We start from the raw sequence: 23,466 nt of genomic DNA, 5'->3' as shown, positions 1-23,466 counted from the left end.
ATGGTTATTTGTAATGTCGTGATTATCCACTAGATGGCGCACTTACCCAATTTATAAAAAACTGAAGCAAAAAATTATTTATTTATTTTACACTCTGTGTATGTTTTGATAATCTTTCTGAATCTGATCTCTAACAAAATTCCTTCACAAAAATTGCAATTATTTCAGCTTTTTGATAAAAAACTATATTTTTTAAGAAAAATACCCATATTTAAGAGTTTATAAGTAAAGAAAAAATATATATAGTTAGGAAGAAATTTTTTTCCCCATTTTGTTTGTTTGTTTATTGTTTGTTTGAAAGCAGAGGGTCTTTTCTTTATTTGATATATTTGTATGTTTATATATTTTTAGAAGAAAATTTACAGACTTAAGTAAAATATTATATATATTATAATATAAATAAATAAAGTTAGTAAAGTAAACTTACTTAAAAAGCTAAACAAACAAACATAAATGAATGGGTTTAATAAGAGAAAACATTTCCCTGCCAATGACGCTTTCCTGACGAGTTTTTACAGTAATCTGTAATTTCGCTACTATCCACTAGATGGCGCTCTTTCCCAATTTATAAAAAACTGCAGCAAAAACTAATTTAATTAATTTTTAAACTCCGTGCATGTTTTGATCATTGTTCTGAATCTGATCTCTAATAAAATTCATTTTCAAAAATGCAATTATTTCAGATTTTTGTTAAAATGAAGATAGGATGAAACTTTCCCCCATTTTGTTTGTTTGTTAGAAAGCAGAGGGTCTGTTCTTTCATTTCATATATTTGTATGTTTATATATTTATAGAAGACATTTTTCCTAGAAAGCATTTGGTGAAAATCACAAAAAATGCTGGCGGGCAACTTTTTTTTTAAAAAGGCTGACGGGGAATAAGTTAATCTCTTTGCCTACTCTGCACTTTGAAAATTGCATTTTTAAATAAATTCAATTTGGAGTTACAAGTCATTTCATTTTGTTTTTTTTATCTTGACTGATGATGAGTTGTTGCAACTTAAAATAAAGTTATAGGAATAAGTTAAGCTAATTCAACTTTAGTGATGAGTTGTTGTTACTTAAATAAAATAGTCAAGATAAAAAATCAAAGTTAAAATGACTTGTAATGATAAGTCAATATTTAATATTATTAAATAAATCAACTATCACGTTAAAACCACATTCTAGCGTTGTTCATGTGGCTGGCATGAACACTGTACAATAAAAAACCCTTTTGGGAAAAACCCATCCTCTAAATACTTCAAATATAAAACACATTTGCATTTACTGCCATTTACAAATATACAGTACGTTTAACCGTCTCTTAACATGCATGAAGAGTAACCACAGAAAGCATCTGATCAGCTCTCAGTCGCTATATTTAGTGTCAAGCTTGAAGTGTGCAATTAGAGACGAATCCCTCCCTAAACAACACTCGCTAATTACAGAGAGGACAGCGTCACATATATAACATATATAGAAGAGAAGCTTCAATTAAATACATTAACATATACCTGATTTGTGAAAACCAATGTCATTTTCTACATATAATAATAATAAATCATCCTACATCATTGTGTGAAAATATAACTTTGATATCTTTAATATTGACTGAGTAAGGTCATGTTCAAGATTAAAATCAAACTTTGATAATCTCATGGTTATAGATGTTAAGCATGGATTTCACAGACTGTGTGTACGTTTATAAAGTCAGACATTCATAAAAGTTGCATGAAATATGATAATTGTATGAATGGGTGGAGTTTGGCATGACAGCTGAATGCAAATCAAGCACCCCGATGATTTATTTAAGGGGAAATGCCTGCTTATGCTGCTCTATTTACATGTTCACCTGTTTAATACTTTGAGATATTTATAAAAAAAGACAATTTTAAGTTTAATTTTAACATATTTTTAGACTTTCAGAGTCACATCCCATCCATAATCCAAAATAAAATAAATAAAATAATATGTGAATGGATTTTTGTTTATCATAAACATGCAAAATGTTATATAAAATGTTAGGTATGCTTTAAAGTATCCAACAGCCTGTCATCACAAAGCAAAATAATCTTACAGCAATATTTTATTACATATATACACACTACTCACTTCTTTGTTAACATGCGCCATCTTGTGTTGTTAGCTTGTATTACATCAACTTTATTTTTTTATTGAATGTTTTTACTTGATTTTATTTAAAGTTCTAGTTTTCACACCTGGTAAGGACAGAATTGGGTTAAATATGCCATAAAAAGGGTCTGACACATTTTGCACACCTGCATCAATATACCGACCCATTTGATGCACAAATGCACTTAAAAAAGCGCAAGCTTTCCACATGCAAAAGCAATCACGCAGCCTGAATTTGTGAACAGGATGTCAATTATTTCATGCTTGGTGGCAAATTAAAGACACGTTATTGTTCAAGCGATCCTTTATTCTTTAAGTTACATTAAACATCTGCTTAAAATGAAAAACTGCATTAAGGTTTTACAATTCAGACAAACAGCCAAGTGAAAGTTTGATGACAGCTATGTAGTGCAAAGTTATCTTTGCTCTAATTTTTGGTTTAAAAACATAAAAAAGCACTCAATTCAAATATATTTCTATCCATCAGGCACCAATATTTAGATTCAGTAACAAGACCAAATTTCAAACAAATAAAAATATAGAAAATATCTTCTCCAAGGTGTTATTTTACAATACATTCAAATATGCAGTCTGCCTAAAAACGTCAAATCATATAGCAAAACCTTTACATACGTTCAAATAAACATTATATGGACAGATTTCACTCAAACAGCATCATTATACAAAATTAAATCCAAAATCTAACCCTGAGGTAATAACTTCAGGTTTAAGCCATGAACTCTCCGCAAGCGTGCTAGTCATATGCACCGTAGAATATACAATAAGATTTAAATGTAAAAAATAGAAACGAGCTGGTATCACATCTTTCTCCAAGACACTTGGTGTCAAATCTACAACGTCTGATCTTGAATGACCACAATATTACCCAATATTGTTTTTTTTAAGGCTGCTTAGACCTCTACAGTGACGGTAGGCCCATTTGTGGTGCCCTCTGTGGATGGTTTCTCATTGTCTCCCTCTGGTGGTGATGGTGATGTGCTGCTTTCTTCTTTAGCTGTAGCATCAGCAGCAGGAGCATCAGCAGGAGGAGGAGCAGGAGCAACAGGAGCATCTGTGTCTTTCTGCTCACTGCTCTCTTTGGGTTTGCTTGTTTCCTCCTCCTTCTCCTCCTTCTGGTCAGTGTTGGTATTGCTGGCTTGTTCAGAGAGAAGTGCTGTGGTTTCGTTGATGATTTGGATGCTGTCGGATGCTTGTGACTTTATGCCACCATTCTGCACGGGAAAGGCGCCCTCTAGGGCCGTATAGAGGAACTGATACTGCTCCTGTGATACAGAAAATACAGAATTCATTTAATAAATGCAAGAATTAAAGGGAAAAGGGAAACTCATTCCCTGCCAGCCATTTTTTTGAAAAGTTGCCCGCCAGCATTTTTGTGATTTTCATACAAGTTTTATAAAATGCCTTTCAGGAAAATTTTCTTCTAAAAATATATAAACAATAAAATATATCAAATAAAAGAACAGACCCTCTGCTTTCAAACGAACAAACAATAAACAAAAAGGGGGAAAAGAGTTTCATCCTATCTTTATTTTTCTCTCTCCTTATAAACTCTTAAATATGCGTATTTTTCTTTAAAAATATTTTTTTTAGCAAACAGCTGGAATAATTGCATTTTAGTTTTAGACACAAAATAATTGCATTTTAGAGTTAAAAATTTTGTAAATAACGTTTTGGCTTCAGTTTTTTCATAAATTGGGTAAATTTAGTGGATAATAACAGTATTGCAGATTAACATAAATATTCTTCAGAAACACATTTTTTTAATGCAAATGTGTTCTTTTAATTGCCGAGATAACTTGTCAGTGGCAGGGAAAGAGTTAAAAGGATAGATTACCCAAAATGTTAAGATATTGTCAATCATCCTCATGTTGTTTTAAACCTGTATGAGGTGGCTCTCCTGATTTTGCAAACTGGTTGATGTCCTCAGGGCAACATTATGTTGACCCTGGGACAACATTTCAATCAACCAATTAGATTTCAGAAATAAGTTTAAGCATACAAGCAGGTTTAGGCGCTTCTAGACCAGGGGTGCCCGAAAATGTTTCTACCAAGGGCTAAAAATCAAACCTGACATAAGGCTGTGGGACGAAATAAATGTTGGTGTGTTATATTCAAATTGAAGTAATTTTTAAAGGTAACCGTTTTAAAAAGAAAACATTTTGCCAATCATTTGTACATTTCTTTTTGTCTGTGTGCCATTGTCTCGACCTCTACATTATTAGTCTTGTAGTACCCGAGTTTGTTTTGTTTCGTGACGCATGCTATACACTTCAAAAATGCATGTACATTAAAAAAACATTTATTCACTTTAATTTTTTGCATTTAATTTCAGTTTACATTTTTGTTATGTACAAATAAAACAAAAAAATTACATTTTAGAAATATGAACATCTGCGTCAATTACGTTTACCCTTTTTTCTTATCTCACATGGCATGACGGGCCAAATTAAAGGTTTTTGCTGGCCCACTTTGGGCACCTCTTTTCTAGACCATTGTTTTCACTTAGCATTTCCTTCTGATTTTAGATTTTAGTTATGGTTGGGGTTTGGAGTGGGTTTAAGTTTTATTTACAAAAATTTTGTCCTTGGGTCAAAATCAGGTCGAGCTGTATGAGGTCTCAACTTTTACTTTTATTGTTAAAATAAACAGCTTAAAAAGGTTCTTAAAAATGTTCCTCTTAAAGTCAAACAGGTTTGAAACAACATGAGGTCGTGTAAATATAAATTTTATTAATATTTATTTATAATATATGTATTTTTGGATAAACACACTCTTTAATTTGGGGTCATGTCCGTGTAAGGAAAGGGTTAAACATCTGCAGCTGCTCTTTTAACTCTTTCCCCGCCATTGACAAGTTATCTCGTCTTTAAGAAATTAAGAAAATCTGCAATACCACGATTATCCACTAGATGGCACTACACTACACAATTAATGAAAAAACTATAGTCAAAACGTTATTTACTAATTTTAAACTCTGTGTATGTTTTGATAATCGTTCTGAATCTGATCTTTAACAAAATTCCTTCACAAAAATGCAATTATTTCAGCTTTTTAAAAAAAATTATTTTTAAAGAAAAATACCCATATTTAAGAGTTTATAAGCAGAGAAAAAAATATGAAACTATTTTTTTTCCATTTTGTTTGTTTGTTTGAAAGCAGAGGGTCTGTTCTTTCATTTGATATATTTGTATGTTTATATATTTTTAGAAGAAAAATTTCCTGGAAGGGATTTTGTGAAACTTTTGTAATTTACAAAAAATGCAGGCATGCAACTTTTTTTAAAAATGGCTGGCAGGGAATGAGTTAATTCCTTCCATTTAATTTCAATTTACATTTTTATAATGTACAAATAAAACAAAAAACCTAACATTTAAAAAATGTACGTTTACCATTTTTATCATTTCCCTCTGATTTTAGATTTTAGTTATAGTTTGGAGTGGGTTTATGTTTTATTTACAAAAATGTTGTCCTTGGGTCAACACAATACGTTGCCCTGAGGACATCTCTCACTTGTCAAAATCAGGTCGAGCTGTATGAGGTGATGTCCAGCTGAAAGGTCTCACCTTTTACTTTTATTGTTAAAATAAACAGCTTTAACCTGTGCTCAAACATAAATCACTTACATATGGAAGAATAGTATTGTATACTGTATCTCCAAAGTGAATTTTGTTGGAATTTTTCTTTGTGCCAATGTAAAAAAACAGAGAATGTTCAAAACTAAAATAAACAGCTTTAAAGTTCCTTAAAATGTTTGCTCTTAAAGTCAAACACGTTTGAAACAACATGAGGGTGTCTTAATATAAATTTCATTCATATTAATTCATAATATTCATTTTTGGGTAAACAAACATGTTCGTGTAAGGAAAGGGTTAAACATCTGCATTAGCTGCTCTGTTTTAACACTTTGCCCGAAGAGTTATCTTAAAAAAAATGTGAATAAAACCTGATGTATTTTTATGTTAATCTGCAATACCGCGATTATCCACTAGATGGCCACCTACCCAATTTATACCTACCCTAGCCAAAACGTTATTTACTCATTTTAAACTCTGTGTATGTTTTGATTATTGTCCTGAATCTGATCTCTAACAAAATTCCTTAACAAAAATGCATTTATTTCAGCTTTTTGCTTAAAAATATTTTTAAAGAAGAATATAGATAGGATGAAACATTTTTTCCTGTTTTGTTTGTTTGTTTATTGTTTATTTGAAAGCCGAGGGTCTGTTCTTTCATTTGATATATTTGTATGTTTATATATTTTATGAAGAACATTTTTCCTGGAAGGCATTTTTGAAAAACACAAAAAATGCTGGCGTGCAACTTTAAAAAAAAATGGTGGGCGGGGAATGAGTTAAGTGATTCCCAGGGAACACACACACATTGATCAAATAAACGTATAACTTGTATGCACAGGAAGTCGCTTTGGATCAAAGCATCTGCCAAATGTATAAATGTAAAATTGGTGCATCCTATATGTACAAAACTGGAAACTTACGAATGTCTCTATCATTCCCTGTCTCTCCTTGCGCACGTTTTTGACCGCCTGGAAAACGTCCACCAACTTCTCCGTTAATGCGCAGTCCAGGAGATTCCACAAGGCGCAGAAGATCCCAGTACGTGAAGATCCATTGCTGATATAAAGTTTGAGGCAGTTAATAATAAGTAAAAAAACGACAATAAAGAAACGTCTGCATATCTGTGTATCTGGACTCACTTGCAATGCACCACGATGGGAATGCTTCGGTTCTTCCTGCTGTTGTCGTAACCGCCGGACTCTCTGATGCTCCTCATCATCTCGATCAACTCCTGAGCGTTCTCTGGAAGCTCTCGGCTTTTCCACTTGAGGAACTGATACTGGTCCATTTCAAGCACCTCCTTCTTCTGTTAGACAGACAGAAGATCAATAACTTAATTGTATTAACTAATGTGAGATGATACACACCCAATTAAATAAAAAAATGTCATGTAAAATAAAAAAACGGAGGTTACCTTTGTGGACTGGATCGCCAAACGTCGTCTGACGTACGTCGTGAAACTCTCTGTCTTTTTCACTTCGATTTCAATATCTCCGAACGTTTTCTTTTCATCTCCCCAGTACTGAAAGCAATAATCCTGTAGAAATAGTTGCCATGAAATGTGTGACGTTTCTTTTGAATTACAGTATGCAATGCATTGTGGGAAGTTGTACCTTGTCGTCTTCTTTGCAATCGGTTAGCATGACTATAGTTTTGGTTTGTTGTTGATAAAGCATTAGCAGGAACTCAGCTGCCGTGTTGGCCAGAGGTCCCTGTGCCGCTATGAGACTCTTCCCACACCAGTAACCCTGTTGGAAAGCAATTCAGTATGATTAATATTTATAAACCTGCTTATGGAAAACAAAAAATAAAAAATAATAACTGCTGTACGTCAATAAAGGAGGCGTTGATGTATTCATTAGATTCCTCCTCTTCGTCTGATGAAGATTCATCATCATCTTCGGGATCACTGGTCTGGTTGGAGTCTAACTCAAGTCTGAACAGGACACGGTTGTAATCATCTGCGGGAGAAATATATTTAGATATCTGTCAGTAGAGGATTTAAAGATATATTAAGTTAGACGTAAAGCTGACGGTGGTCACTTACATGGGACAACAGTCGAGTAGCGATTTTTCTTCTTGTTGTCCTCGTTGGTTGCGGTGTTAAATGTTCTCCAGTTTTTAAATTTCGGGAGTTTCTATAAATAAAGGACAAGGAAATTAATGAAAATTCGGTATGAGGAGTCTCAATGTGGTGGATATTGGATCATCTCTATTATTTAAAGTAGAAATGACAAACCTGGAACTCCATTTCAAGCAAGCTTGTGTCATTTCCATCTTTGTGTCTGAGGGTGTTGAGCTCCGAATGGAAATCGGACAGCAAGACTTCTGTTTCTCCGAACTGGTTATGTTCTATCAGAGCCGTGTGGATCAATATGTACTGGGACTAGACACACACATAAACATATCCACATTTAAATAAACAACTAAATATTTCAAATAATATTTTATGTATATATGTGACCATGTGTGTGATCCAGATTAAAAAAGTCTAATAATGATGAAAGTTTGATAATCTTACTCAGTCAATATTGAAGATATCAAGATTGTGATGTTCTTTACATTATGATTTTATGAAGAAAATGACAAATCACAAAAAAATGACCTTAACTGAGTTTCAATTGACTGGGTCACATAATTAACAAAATAATTAAATATTCAGCCTATTTTTTGAGTGCCTAAATGTGGATTAACTCTTTCGCTGCCATATTTGTGAAAATAATGAAAAATGCTGGCGCTAAAAGAGTTAAAGCATACTAAAAGGGACTTAAATGAGACTCATATTTAACAATAAAAACATATATTGCTAATGAATTTTTCTAAATAAGCACAACAGTTTTACAACTTAATAAATATTTAAAAAAAACTATTCAACAGTAATTTTAAGATTACATTCAAATGTAAATCTACAATCATTTTGATGTTCTCTAAATGTTTATCTTAAAGGGGACATATCATAAAAATCCGACTTGAGTCCCCAGTTCTTTTATCAACCTAGAAAATGTGAAAAAGATCAACACAGTAACTTAGTTTTGGTAAACCATTTTCTGCAAGCACGTGGAAAAATAGGTTCTTGAACTGTGGCTCCCCTTGTGATGTCAGAAGGGGATAATACCGCCCCTTAATCTGCACTATCCAACCACGGCACTGCCATTTAGTGCTTAAACATACAAAGTGGCAATTTTAACATGTTATAATAAATTATCTATATGATATTTTGAGCTAAAACTTCACATATGTACTCTGGGGATATATATATATATATATATATATATATATATATTTATTTATTTATTTATTTAACTTATTAATTATTACATTTATATTTAATACATGCTATTTGTTTAACTCATTCCCCGCCAGTCATTTTTTTTAAGAGATGCTTGACAACTTTTTTGTGATTTTCACAAGTTTCACAAAATGCATTTCCAGGAAAATGTTCTTCTATTAATATATAAACATACACATATATCAAATAAAAGAACAGACCCTCTGCTTTCAAACAAACAAACAAATAGGGAAAATCTATCTATATGTCTATCTATATTTTTTCTCTGTTTATAAACTCTTAAATATGGGTATATTTCTTTAAAAATACAGTATTTTAGCAAAAAGCTAAAATAATTGCATTTTTGTGAAGGAATTTGTTCGAGATTAGATTGAGAACGATTATCCAAACATACACAGAGTTTAAAATTATTAATTTTTTTTAAAATTACAGATAACCATAAAAATTCATCAGGAACACATTTTTCATGCAAATGTTTTCTCTTAATTGACGAGATAACACATCAATGGCTGGAAAAGAGTTAATATAACCAAGGCCTAGTCTTGGATTAATCTAAACCTGCCCTTAGTGTTTATTAATATTAATAAACACATTATATTTAACTTGATTAAATATACATTGGATAATTCGTATTTGTTTAATTACAACTGTGTAAAACAGATACATTTAGAAACGCATGTAATTGCTAATGTTGGTACTATTGACCATTCTACTAAATCTAACAAAATCGGGCTGCTCTTTGTACCCAAGTGTACCTTCATACCCAAAATAAATGGTCAAGATTTGCTCTTTCCCAGCGGTCTTACCTCAACTTGAACCATGAGGCAACGCTGGCGACGTAGTTTTGCCACATATCCATAAATATCCATTCTGCCCTCTGACTCCAAACTTTCGATCATGGCGTCAATGCCAATATACGTTCCTGTGCGTCCGACACCGGCGCTACAGATGACAAGAAGATATTCATATTAAGCTTCTTAAACTAGAAAATATTGTGCAGACCTTGGAGCACTTGCGACTCAGTCTGTGAAAACCCAGCTTAAAGGCGGGGTGCATGATTTTTAAAAAAACATTTTGGAAAACACATTTGTAGCCAATCAGCAGTAAGGGTCATGTCTACTAACCAACATTATTGCCTGGGTTTCGTATGTGTGGGGCGGGTCTATCAAAAGAAGGTCCAGATTATATTGGGGTGGGTGCGTGTTGGTTTAGGTGATTTCAAATGTCAACATTGGCTTTCAGAGATCATGCACCCCGCCTTTAAGTCATTTTTAAGTCCTTTTTTTTCATAAAATCATCTTATATAATGTAAAGGTCATTCTGTCAAAATATAACCTTGATATATTTAATAATAACTGAATAAGATCATGAAAAAGATTGAAATCAATTTAATCAATCAAACAATTAATCCTCAAATCTCATAATTTTGAGACTTTAGCCAGACAATTATGTGCTTAATACAGTTATTAAAATGAAAAAATTACTCATGATCTTGTTTAGGGCACCTTAAAATGTAACATCAAGAATCCAAATTAGTGTTATAGCCCCCTCTCAGATTTAGATTATATGCATCGCAATGTATTTTTACCTGCAGTGTATCACGATTGGACCACTGAAGAAGTTTTTGAAGGAGTTGACTCTTCTCCTCAGCTTCAGAAGCAGGCTGGGGTCTCCAGGGACACCGTGATCCGGCCAGCTGGTGAACTGAATGTGAGTGACTTCTCTTTCGGCGGCTTTCTCTCTCTTCTGTAAGAGACACACACAAGGAAAAGTGTGTCTGAGCATTGTTTAACACAGTATATAATATATAGTATTAATATAGGCAACGAACAAAGATCCGCTTACATTGGTTACAAGCAAATGGCGAATGATGTAATCGGGGCAGTGTTCTTCTGATTTTATTTTCACCACAAAATCTTCATATATCTCAGTTTCTCTCTCTAAATATGGCCAGTACTGAGCACATTTGGTCTGAAAGGTGAAAAAATAGTAGTCATTGACAATAATTCACATTATGTTGAAGATTAGTAGTTTAGACAGCATCAGTCAGAAATAAATTAGACAAAAGCAAAGAGAAATCTTACCTTATTTCCTTCCTCACAACGGGTAACCATGACGATGATGGATGACTTTTGCTCCCAGATCATCCTCCAGAAATCTTCAATGGTCTCATCCTTGGGTCCTGGAAAATCCAATAATGATAAAATGGAAACAGATGTAACAGCTCTTGAATTTAATAAGCAAATAAAAGCAGTACGCTCATTTAAACTCCACTTTACTGTGGTAAAATCATTATAATCACAGTCACTATTTACTAAACTAAATTGGCATATTTAATCTGTTTTATAAAAGTGTACATATACTCTACCTTGGGCTGCGATGTATTTCTTTGGCTCTTTGAATCCCTGAAATAAAAAAAAAATGATCATATGCACCAAAAAGTGCGAAATGTGTATGTTTCGAAATATAAACCACTGGGATTTGTTATTTAAGGAATAATTGACGACGAGCCGTTGAATTATAAGAAGAAAATGCACACCCAAGGTGGTTATGCTGCACGACGCGAGTTTCACCGTGGGTGTGCATTATTTTCAAATAATTCAAAGGACCGTAGTGAATTATTCTGCTTATACCACGGTTACCACAAACATTGCTCTAGTTCCTATTTTTAAGACATTTTAAAGGTTAGGTGTGCGGTTGTTGAAAAATAATCAACACCCAATTAGAAGAAAGCATTCAACAGACACATGGAATAACATTAGTTATACCATGGGTCTGTTGAATGCTGTAATCTGATTGGCTGAGAAATGTTCCGTGAGTATGCATTAATTTCTAATAACCGCACTTGTCAAATGTCCGCAGTGTAATGCATTGCATTTTGGGTGTGCATTATTTTCTTATAATTCAATGGCCCGTCGTCAATTATTCCTTACATAATGCATTAGCTAACAATGAACAATACTTCAACAGCATTTATTAATATTAAATGTGCAATGTGGGACTTCTCTTGGCAGAAATATAATATAATGCATTACATGGAAGGCACCATTTTTTGCTGTCATGTTTCTACAGTAGCCCTAAACGGACAAATTGTTGTACTGAGCGTGTTTTATCACTACGTTGTCTCAGATATTGACGTGTTTGTCCTGTGGGGGCTACCGTAGCTTCACTATGCGTTTTGAAAAGGAGGGGTGAACTGTGGAGCGAGCCGTTGGTTGCAATTTATTTTTTGATAACCACATAAGTGTACTATTAACTTATTCCCCACCAGCCATTTTTTGTGATTTTCACAAAAGTTTTACAAAAGGCCTTCCAGGAAAATTTTCTTCTAAAAACAAATTAACATACTCTCTGCTTTCAAACAAACAAACAAAACGGGAAAAAAACTTTTATCCTATCTATATTTTTTCTCTGCTTATGAACTCTTAAATATGCATATTTTTCTTTAAAAAAAATTCAGCAAAAAGCTAAAATAATTACATTTTTGTGAAGGAATTTTGTTCGAGGTCGGATTCAGAACGATTATCAAAAACATACACAGAGTTTAAAATAAGTAAATAAAGTTTTGGCTTCAGTTTTTTCATAAATTGGGTGAGTGCGTCATCTAGATAATATGCGGTATTGCAGATTAACAAAAAAATTCATCAGGAACACGTTTTTATGCAAATGTTTTCTCTTAATTGACGAGATAACTTGTCAATGGCGGAGAAAGAGTTAAAGGAAAACACCACAGTTTTTCAATATTTTCCTATGTTCTTACCTAAATTAAGATGAATTAATACATACCTATCTTTTTTCAATGTGTGCACTTTTAATCTTTGTACAGCGCTTCTTGAATGTGTTAGCATTTAGCCTAGCCCCATTCATTCCTATGGCTCCAAACAAATGTTTTATTTTGTGCAACCATACTTATTCGTGTAACTACTCATGTAACAGTCTTTAAATAGGGAAAACATGGAAGTGTTTGGTTGCTTCTAAATTCATCTCTGTTTGGATCCTGAGGAATGAATAAGGCTAGGCTAAATGCTAACACATTCATGACACGCTGTACAAAGATTAAAAGTGCACGGATTGTATTAATTCGTCTAAGTTGTGGTAAGAACATAGTAAAATATTGAAAAACGGTGCTGTTTTCCATTAAAAATGAAGGCAGACAAACATGAACGGGTACCTCGATGAAGCTGGCATTGATATAATCATTGCTTCCTTCAGTCAGTACAACACGATTATAATCATCTGCAGAAACAGAACCCATACAGATATGAATACATTCTTATATTAATGCAGTATATAAAAATATCAATATCAAAATGAAACCTACAAGGCAGAATGTCAACATAGCGGTTTTTGGACTGGTTTTCCTGCTTCTTAGCCTCTTTAATGGTGTAATTGGAGAAGATTCTGGGAATGCTCTGAGAAGAAAAGACAGGGAAATCTGGTCAATATAATTTGGAGTTGAAGAAACAGTATGTAAGAAATTTATATCAATGAATCATAAAATGGCCCTGATATGTCACTAGACATTAAGAAATCATTTTTATTTCAAATACTTATATCAAATAAATAGTTATTTCAAATAACTGATCGTAACAACAAACAGCTTTCGTTCATTTTAGCTACCATATATAGGCCTCCGGGCCACCACACAGATTTTCTAAAAGAAATAGCAGACATCTGAGCTTACAGTCACTGTAGATAAAGCTCTTATCGTTGGTGATTTTAATATCCATGTGGATAACTCAAAAGATGCATTAGGACGTGCGTTTATGGATGTTCTAAATTCTCTCGGTATTAAACAAAACGTGTCAGGGCCCACGCATACTCGTAAGCACACATTAGACTTAATTCTGTCACTCAGACTCAATATTAATGACATCGAAATATCACCCCAGAGCGATGCAGTTTCAGACCATTGCCTTGTGTCATACACAATACTTCTAGATAGGACCGCTCAGTCTACAACATGCTACAGATTAGCCAGAACAATAATTTCCACCACTAAAGATAGCTTTATCAGCACTCTTCCAGACCTGTCTCAAATGAAACATGTAGCAGATAACCGTGAAGATCTGGATATTATAATAGAAAACCTGAACAACGTTTGCTCTAGCACGATGGATGCCGTTGCTCCCATTCGAAAAAAGAGAATCAAAGAAAAAACGGCAGCTCCATGGTATGACCATCATACTGCAGCCCTTGAAAAGTATCTAGAAAAATGGAAAGAAACTACCGAAACACAAAGTTAGAGGTATGGCGTTCAGCATGGAAAGAGAGTGTTCAACACTACAGACAGGCTATTAAAACCGGCAGATCTACCTATCTCAGTACGCTTATTAAAGAAAATCATAACAACCCTCGTTTCCTCTTTAGCACAGTTGCGAAACTGACTAGAAACAAAGAACAAACAGAAACCAATAGTAAATTCCAACACAATAGTAACGACTTCATGAACTTCTTTACTAACAAAATTATGTTTATTAGGGAAAACATAGAAACTACGCAAGCAGCAACCACTCTACCCAATAGTACATTGACCACTAGATTATCATACGAACATCTTGAGTCATTTAAACCTACTACAATAGAAGAGCTCTCTAAATTAGTAACGTCATCTAAATCATCCAGGGTTCTTGCAGGTTTCAGCAAGTTAAATTTAAGACCTTTTTAAGACCTTTTAAGACCATTATGAGTAAAATTTAAGACCAACACGACACATTACTAGAAGCATTCAAATGATCTCAGAAATTATTAAAACGTTCTATTTTTATTGATTCAGTTATAGAAAAATATAAAATGAACGCAGTTTTAAAACAGATAATCAAAATACATGGAAATACATTATGCTTAACTCTATTAGACTGCGAGTGTTGGCGCCGACAAATTTTACCCATAGCCCTTTAGGAAGAGACTTCTGACAATAGAAGCCCAAAAATGGCTCATAGTGAGCCATTGAAATACATTGAGTTAGAGGCAAAGAGCTGTGATTTTTCTTAATTAATAGTCAAGAAATGCATTGATTTACAATATTTATACATCATACTAATATGTGTAAGTAGTATTTTTATAAAATTCTATCAACAATGTTTTTTGACAAATAAAATTCACTAATATTAGATCAGTTAGTATGGTCAGCTGCTGGTTTGTGCCTAGTTTTACACTGCCTCATACAACTTTAAAGCTTTAAAATGCATCACACTCTGTAGTACGTAAGCTTATAGGGGAGGTTTCCCAGACAGGGATAAGAGCTTTCCAAACTTGAAAACAATTTGCACTGACATATCTTAAAATACATCAAAATGCACACAAGTAATGGTTTTAGTAAGGCATGTTTATTAAAACTAGTTATATGTCATAATTAAACTAAGGCCTAGTCCTGGTTTAAGCTAATCCCTGCCCGGGAAACCACCCCATAATGTTTAATGTACAACTGACTGTGTGCTGTGTAAATATCTTGTGCCTGTTTATAAATATACAAAGAACAAAAGATCACTTTTAATTATAATTAATCCCTAAAAGCATTAATATATGCATTTTATTAATACAAGTTATTAATAAATTAATGTATTGCATTTAATTGAATACAGAATCACAGAGCCAAAAAAAACACTCCACCCATACGTTTTATGCATAAATATGCACTATATACACCGCCATCAGGTTTAATAGCCTCTCTAATTACACAATAAGGGATGAATCTGCATTAAGAAAATGAAATTTACCATTAAAAGGCTGTTTGATATGTGTTGCTAACGTTATCCACTAAGACCGTTTCTCAATCCGAAGGCTGTAGCCTCCGAAGGGTCGCATTTCTTATTTCAGAAATGGTTTTATTTCAGAATATTAACTTTGAAATTAACTTTAAAATATTGATTATTATTCTTAGTTAATCGTTAATTGTTGTAATTTGCTTATGTCTTGCGAATGTAATGCTCAGTTAACTTAAATAAACCAGGCTTGATGCCGTATGCAGCGGCCTGCCTATGCGAAAGGGCTCTGATTCTACCGCTGTTCATTTAACCGTAACTCCTGAAGCATTTGCGCCATCAAAAAGTTTGAATTGTTCCTAAAAGAAGACAATTGCACTTTTTTTAAATATATGGTTTATTACGGTACTTTCTTGCTTTCCGTCTGCCAATCGCTGCTGTTTGTGGAGAGCTGAAGGGAAAAGCGCGTTAGGTTCAAGTGCATCGCAGCAAAGAGCAATATTAAAGTCTAAAATATAAAACTGTGTAACACTAAAGTTGACACGCTGTTGGTGGCTCGTGACTCGACGGCCCGACTGTTTAAGTTGATTTTCAATAAAGCAGCATTGATTTTTGTTCGCTTCTGTGTCCTCTATGTTTCAGAACCTGGCAAATGCTCAGGTAAGCCACGGGCTTATAAATTACCCCGAAAAAGATTTTTGCTTATACAGAACTAAGTTTAAGGATTGTTTCTCGCCAAACCCACAGTAAACAGTCAGATCACAACACCTGAAATATAGCTTATGGCACGATTTGTGTGGATTATGACAAAGGGCGGAACGTTTCTTTTTAGAGACCCACCATCATACACTTTCTGCCTCCGCCACTGATTAAGTTAGTTCTTCAGCGTTTTAAATTACTATTTTATTTTCTGCGGACAACGCTTTTTGGGAATGAAAAGAGGTAAGAAATTTAAGACTTGGGTATATTCAATTTAAGACCTGGGATAAAAATCTTGGTGTTTTTAAGACTTTTTAAGGCCTTAAAATTAACATTCTGAATTTTAGACTTTTTAAGACCCCGCGGGAACCCTGATCATCGTCCTGTATATTAGACCCTGTTCCCACAAAATTACTAAAAGAGGTATTTCATGTAGTGTCCGACACGGTACTAAATATCTTTAACTCATCGCTAGATTTAGGATACGTTCCAACAGCTTTCAAACTAGCAGTTATTAGACCGCTCATTAAAAAAACCAAACCTTGACCAGGGAGATCTTAATAACTTTAGACCAATCTCAAATCTACCTTTTCTTTCTAAAATATTAGAAAAAGTAGTGGCAAGCCAGCTACGCACATTCATAGCGAATAATAATACATATGAAAAGTTCCAATCAGGATTCAGGCCCCACCATAGCACAGAGACAGCGCTGCTTAGAGTTACAAATGACCTCCTATTAACATCCGACCATGGTGAAATCTCAATTCTTATATTACTAGACCTAAGTGCAGCCTTTGACACAATAGATCACACAATCTTACTCAATAGACTAGAAAACTATGTTGGCATCAGTGGTCAGGCGTTAGCCTGGTTTAGATCGTATCTAACCAATCGATATCACTTTGTTTATGTAAATGAGAAATATATATCACATATCACTCCCCTGTTAAATATGGCGTACCTCAGGGATCAGTTCTAGGCCCTATCCTATTCTCGTTATATATGTTACCTCTAGGAGACATTATCAGGAAACATAACATAAGTTTTCACTGCTATGCGGATGATACCCAGCTTTACATCTCCTCACATCCTAGCGAAACCCACCAGTCTGCTAAGCTAACAGACTGCATTAGTGATATTAGGGATTGGATGGCACATAACTTTCTTATGCTAAACTCCAATAAGACTGAGATACTTATTATTGAACCAAATCGCTCCAAACATAATATGTCAGATTACAAGTTGCCCATAGATGGCTGCACGGTGGTGCCATCTTCCACGGTTAAGAATTTAGGCGTAATGTTTGACAGCAATCTATCTTTCGATAGTCATATCTCCAACGTCTGCCGCACAGCATTCTTCCATCTTAGAAATATCTTAAAAATACGCCATATGCTGTCTGCATCAGATGCAGAAAAGCTTATCCATGCTTTTATGACCTCTAGAATAGACTATTGTAACTCGTTACTCGGGGGATGCAATGCAAATCAGTGCTTACTCGATCTAAAAAGTATGACCACATTAGTCCAATTCTGGCATCTTTACACTGGCTACCAGTTAAATATCGCATACAATTTAAAATATTACTAATCACCTACAAAGCCTTAAATGGCCTAGCGCCCTCGTATATTAAAGAACTACTATCAGAATACAATCCACCACGTAAACTGCGATCACAAAATTCTGGTTACTTAATTATCCCTAGAATATCAAAAGTGTCTAAAGGTGGTAGATCCTTTTCCTACTTGGCCCCTAAGCTATGGAATGATTTACCAAATAATGTTCGAGTATCTGACACAGTCGAGCAATTTAAAGCAAAACTTAGGACATTCTTCTTTAACAAAGCATTCACATAGAATGTCCAGTAAATGTACTTTTCCCGCAGTAGTTTGTCTAGAACAAAGCACTCACATACCTCATATGGGTAATTTACTCTTGCCGCAATAGTTAGCCTGTCTGGAACCGAGCTGAATTAAACCACTATAATGTATGACACTTGCATTACATGCGAACGGCCCCTACGCTAATAGAATTCTGTTTTTGTCTCCCTGTCTCGTCCTCGACTCTGAGGACAATGAGACAAACAGACCCAATTCCTGTTGCTGTGAAGGTCATCGCACCACTGATCTGTCCTTCAAAGTGATGCCCAACCGATGCGCGACCAACGGCCACCGGCTGAACCAGTTTAATCCGCTTACCCGCTTCTTATCCCTACCATGTCTATATATTATAAATATAAATATTAATTTCTCCCTAGGGTTTTTTGTCCTTCTAGGATTTTTTCCCATTGGGTTTTCTCCTAGGGGGTTTTTTAGTCCCAGGGAGAGTCAGCCAACTTTGCCTTAACTTAGCACTTTACTGTATACGTTACATTACCAATACGCTCGCTTACACGGTTTATCCTTAGCCGCTATATTCTACTTCTTATACTATGTATTGATTCTCAGTGTTCTACTCTACATCTACTCATGTAAAGCTGCTTTGCAACAATTAACAATTGTGAAAAGCACTATATAAATAAAATTGAATTGAATTGAATTATATCAATGACAACAGTGGTCTGGCCAGAATATTGTCATTTAAAAAGTGGAGTTGCAGCCCTCAACTGATGTTTATGTTGTCATGTTGTGTATTGGCCACCAGTTGTGTGACTGCAGTACCAGTTTTGGCCACAATCCTACATACTGTTCCTTTAATGCATTTACTTACAGTTTAACCCAGGGGTTCTCAAAGTTTACTTTCAAAGGTCCAAATCTGAATTCTCATCATTTTCATAGGTCCGGAAAAACTTTATGTAAATCATTTGTTTATATAACAAATCAACACAAATAGTTTGGGAAAAACATAAGTGTATTTTGCATTTAAAGTAAAAAAAATAAATTAATACATAAACACAAGAAATATGCCACAAGTAACCAGGTGCAAAATCCAGATCAATTAGAGAAATGGCACAGTTTGTTCTCCATCAGATGCATAAACCATGGCAAAAAAAGTGTGGTTGGTAGGCAGAGACACTGACCAAAATTAGGGGTGCACCTATAAATTGGCTGATGATGCTTCCTATGCTTCTCAATGAATTATGGTGAAATGCCACTACATCCAAAAGCCAGGGGGCGCTCTCGTGCAGAAACTCAATATGTGCTGCAGACGAAGAACCAGACACACGCAGCTCCAGGAAATGTCTTAAGGATATGTCTTAAGGATATAGGCTATTTATATTGCTGTTCTTCAAACTTTTTCAGGTATTTTCATGATAATAAAGATTATGTATAAAGATTATGTTTGACGAGTGTTGCTTTTTCAAATGCATGTTTTAAACGACTCAAACCAACAGTGATTTCAGATTGATAAGGACTTACTGATCAAAAGCCGTAGTACATGAAGAAGCTGTGCATAATATCTATGTGTGATGGCTACAGCGTCACACAGAAAATTTTTAAATAACTCGTTTTATTTTCGGACCAGGAATACTCTTAAATCTAAAAAGAAAAAAAAACTAAACGAATGGTTTACAAGTTTAATATGCATTTGTACAGTAGCAAATGCACACATTTAATCAATCACATAGAAATTAATGCACTTGTAATATGAAGTGGACGCGGGTCCGGATCAAGTTCCCGTCGGGTCCGGATCCGGACCGGAGTCCGGACTTTGAGAACCCCTGGTTTAACCCCTTTATACCTGATTTTTCAAACATTCAAACTTGGGTTCCTTGTGAGTACTTGGACCTGAATACAACCCAGATGTGGCAAGCCTTCATTTTTACATTTAGATTTTCATTATTTGCAATGTTTCTAGTTGCATCTTTAGTGATTGTGCAGCTCTGTCCTACTCAAAGAAGTGGATTTGTTATGCCAAAAAAAAGCTTGCATGCACTTAGAGGATTTTGCAGCGAAAGACAATCAAATAGGTTATATACCCATGAAATGACTAAAGTGACACTTTTTTGAAATAAGGCATTTCAATGACAGACTAATAACCTTTTCATTGCCATTAAAGTGAAATTACTGAACCTAAACATAAAAGCCTGATAATGTTCATTTACAAGACAACAGGAAATGGCATCTACTCCAGTGATTTTTTCTGGGGGAGGACTCACCCACATTTTTATGCTTTCGACACCCTAATTTAATCTAAAACGTGCTGCTACTACCCTTGCATTATAGTTTGTGTGGAATATATAATAAAGTCACCTGAAACTCATCCATAAAAAGGCGTCCTTCATCAGCAATCTTTCTCTTATAGACCTCAATTAAATTCTCTGCTAAGATGGGATCGATGTTTTGCAGCGAATCTGGATGACAGAGGAAAAATTGCAATAAAGGTCTTCCAAATAACATTGAACTGACAATGAAAATCTCATCACTTACGTGCTGTAAGAGGAATTTCTTCAGGAGTCCTGTGGTAAGAAATGCCAGCAGAAAGGTCGATTAACGTTCATTTGAACTCTACATGAGCTTCATTATTTGTGTTATTTGTGAAGGTGTAACACTGACCGCTTTCGTTTGAGTAGGAAAATTTTGAACAGCACAAAAAGAAGGGCAATTGATGTCACAATAATGAGGAAAGCCAGAAATCCAATAACAGCTTTGTCGTTGTCTGAAAATAAATTACACGCATGTTTAAATACTAAGCAATATCATATTTTCAGGTGACAACAGACTCTATTATACATTAAACTCTATATTGTATTTTAATAATCTATTTTAATGTGTACAAAAATATGTGACCCTGTCTGTGAAATCCAGGTTAAAGTCTCCTCTTCAATAATCTTGAGATTTGGAGCGTCAAAGTTTGATTTCAATCATTAATTTCACATTTATTTAAATCTTTGAAATGGACTCAGTCATTTTTAAAGATATCAAGGTTATATCTTTAATAGGTTATATATCTTTGATTGATTATTTATGTTTTCTTTCTAGTTAGACTATAGTAGATTAGCTAATAAGTGACAATAAGAAAAGTTGCTCTTACATTTAGTAGTAGTTTTGTGAGTAATTTCAGAAGATTTTTTCTCTCCATTTGTGGCTGTAATCTAAAATTAATAAATACACATTATGAATGCAAAAGTAAATAAAAAGGACAACTTCACGTTATAACTACATGTTAAAAGTTCTGACACATATGACCATTTTGGCTGAAATGTCTTTGATAAATAATAAAGGATATAATTACCTTAATATTATACGTAGTAAGGTAGTAAAGATCTGGAAATGAAAACGCGCATTTTTTCACAGGTAAAGAACGTGTGTCAGAATATCCGTCATATGCAAGTACAGCCTCATATGTTCCTTCTTTTCCATTCCAATCTGTGACACCATCGCATGTTATTTTAATGGAATTGTGTGAAGTGTAATCTACATGTATGGTTTGACTGATACTGGGTTCTGTTGGGAGAAAAAGGGACAGAATTCATTTATGACCTCTGTTAGTTCAATAACACAGCAAGAAATGCAGATTTTAAGCTATATTTTGGTTACTCCAAGATGGAAGAAAATGTACTGTATAATTCCTTAATAACAGCAAGTTTCTTTTAACATGACAGCTTTCTGCTGGAGCTTAAATACATGTATTTGTACAATAAAAAAAATATGAATCACGCTTACTGGCAGAATCTGTTTGTTCGGTACCACTAGAGATGGAAAGTTTGACGTTGTCAGTGTCATTACTGGCGATGGTGGTGACCATGGCTTTAATGTCACATGTATAATACTTATATGGCTTTAAATTGTTAAAATGACAAACTGTGCCATTTTCCTTATCTTGTTGACAATCTATAGAATAAAACAAACCTTTATAAGACATTATACATCCACCACTACTAACAGAATAAAAGTGAACAGAGTACTGTATATGAATATGCAACAGGTAATGCTTAACTAACAAAACTGCAGACGAGAACTTACTAATGCTGTTTTCGGTGTTGTTGCATTTGGCTGAATAACCTTGCAGTTTAATGCCTGGGCATTTATCCATAAGGGATGAATCCGACGATATATTAAAGCCGTTCTCTGTAATGTTTTGAAATACTGCCTTTTTTGGCCAATCTGCAAGAGAAAAGTTGAGTCACAATCAAGACTAACAGATTAATTGTTCATAGACAATTACTGTTTTTTATGATTCAATACAACATAGAGTGGTCTGAAGAAGTATATAAATGTTTGGACACTTATAAAGCCACTTTTTAAATGTAAACTGTAAATGTCATTACCATGGTCAATGAAATATCTAGCAAAGTGGCTTTAGCTATCAAATTATTTTAATGCCATTTCATTTTGCAAACTTCGCAAAGAACTCCAAATGCACAGAATGCAAACTCCACACAGAAAGGCAACCTGGTACACCCCCTCCCAGTCTACATGTATTTTTTGTTAAACATAAGATGGAGAGAAATTAGGATCCTGCTTATTTTAAAATAAGAAACTTACCACATTTTATGTTAACTGGGCAAGGTTCACCCTTGGTGGTTTTATGTTTATGAGTGTATTCTCCAATGCAGGTATAGTCTTTTGTAGGCAAAAATGACACATTTTTATTTAACTGAAAAGTAAGGTTCCAAGCTGAAAAAGAAAAAAAACGTCATCTGTTTAATCATCAAGGTAAATATAAAGTGCTCTGAGTTGTCTGGCATGTTTTCTTGTAAATGAGCATTTTTTATCAAACTCTTAATGGATTCTGCTAACAAACAGTATTTTTAAATGACCTTTTGAATTCTGTATTTCTTAAGGAGATTTGAAGCGAAAGTATTTGATAAATGTAAAATACATGCCGTCAAGCATCCGTTAAATATCATGGTCTCATTTATGATGCATGTGATGTTTAACGGCTTTTGCCGTTTGTCAGTGTGAACACAAAACTTACCCTCTCTGGTGCAATGGATTTTTAAGGGGCCATTACATTCACTTGGTTTATTACTCCACTCGAACTGAGTGGGGATTTTTTCCGTGAAGTTTATTTTAGGTTTACCTGAAAAAAATAACATTAATTTGATAAAAATACAAGAAACAGTTTTCTACATTACATCCAACCAGAGATGAGGACTCGAGTTTGAGACTCGGACTAGA

At 34.2% G+C, this 23,466-nt stretch overlaps 1 protein-coding gene across 10 annotated transcripts in view; it reads right to left on the bottom strand.

Moving 5' to 3' along the window:
* Nucleotides 1–2,400: 2,400 nt before the first annotated feature.
* ptprc (protein tyrosine phosphatase receptor type C) overlaps nucleotides 2,401–23,466 on the bottom strand; it is a 58,165-nt gene continuing 37,099 nt past the window's right edge. For all 10 annotated transcript variants that reach the window (XM_065259523.2, XM_065259524.1, XM_065259527.1 and 7 more), the window contains 24 exons: nucleotides 23,264–23,368; nucleotides 22,831–22,962; nucleotides 22,309–22,449; nucleotides 22,009–22,176; nucleotides 21,578–21,789; nucleotides 21,377–21,437; nucleotides 20,899–21,001; nucleotides 20,773–20,801; nucleotides 20,596–20,696; nucleotides 13,321–13,411; nucleotides 13,171–13,235; nucleotides 11,368–11,404; nucleotides 11,084–11,181; nucleotides 10,845–10,970; nucleotides 10,588–10,745; nucleotides 9,806–9,941; nucleotides 7,950–8,096; nucleotides 7,758–7,848; nucleotides 7,541–7,671; nucleotides 7,324–7,458; nucleotides 7,125–7,247; nucleotides 6,850–7,016; nucleotides 6,631–6,766; nucleotides 2,401–3,397 (listed from right to left, as the gene is read on the bottom strand). In XM_065259523.2, the coding sequence (XP_065115595.1) occupies nucleotides 3,026–3,397; nucleotides 6,631–6,766; nucleotides 6,850–7,016; nucleotides 7,125–7,247; nucleotides 7,324–7,458; nucleotides 7,541–7,671; nucleotides 7,758–7,848; nucleotides 7,950–8,096; nucleotides 9,806–9,941; nucleotides 10,588–10,745; nucleotides 10,845–10,970; nucleotides 11,084–11,181; nucleotides 11,368–11,404; nucleotides 13,171–13,235; nucleotides 13,321–13,411; nucleotides 20,596–20,696; nucleotides 20,773–20,801; nucleotides 20,899–21,001; nucleotides 21,377–21,437; nucleotides 21,578–21,789; nucleotides 22,009–22,176; nucleotides 22,309–22,449; nucleotides 22,831–22,962; nucleotides 23,264–23,368 (3,065 nt within the window). In that variant the 3' untranslated portion in view covers nucleotides 2,401–3,025. The remainder of the gene's footprint in view (nucleotides 3,398–6,630; nucleotides 6,767–6,849; nucleotides 7,017–7,124; nucleotides 7,248–7,323; nucleotides 7,459–7,540; nucleotides 7,672–7,757; nucleotides 7,849–7,949; nucleotides 8,097–9,805; nucleotides 9,942–10,587; nucleotides 10,746–10,844; nucleotides 10,971–11,083; nucleotides 11,182–11,367; nucleotides 11,405–13,170; nucleotides 13,236–13,320; nucleotides 13,412–20,595; nucleotides 20,697–20,772; nucleotides 20,802–20,898; nucleotides 21,002–21,376; nucleotides 21,438–21,577; nucleotides 21,790–22,008; nucleotides 22,177–22,308; nucleotides 22,450–22,830; nucleotides 22,963–23,263; nucleotides 23,369–23,466) is intronic.

Source organism: Paramisgurnus dabryanus, chromosome 24, assembly GCF_030506205.2.
Source record: "Paramisgurnus dabryanus chromosome 24, PD_genome_1.1, whole genome shotgun sequence".
NCBI classification, from domain to species: domain Eukaryota; kingdom Metazoa; phylum Chordata; class Actinopteri; order Cypriniformes; family Cobitidae; genus Paramisgurnus; species Paramisgurnus dabryanus.
The sequence above is the reverse complement of the archived record's forward strand: the minus strand, read 5'-3'. Positions and strand labels throughout refer to the sequence as shown.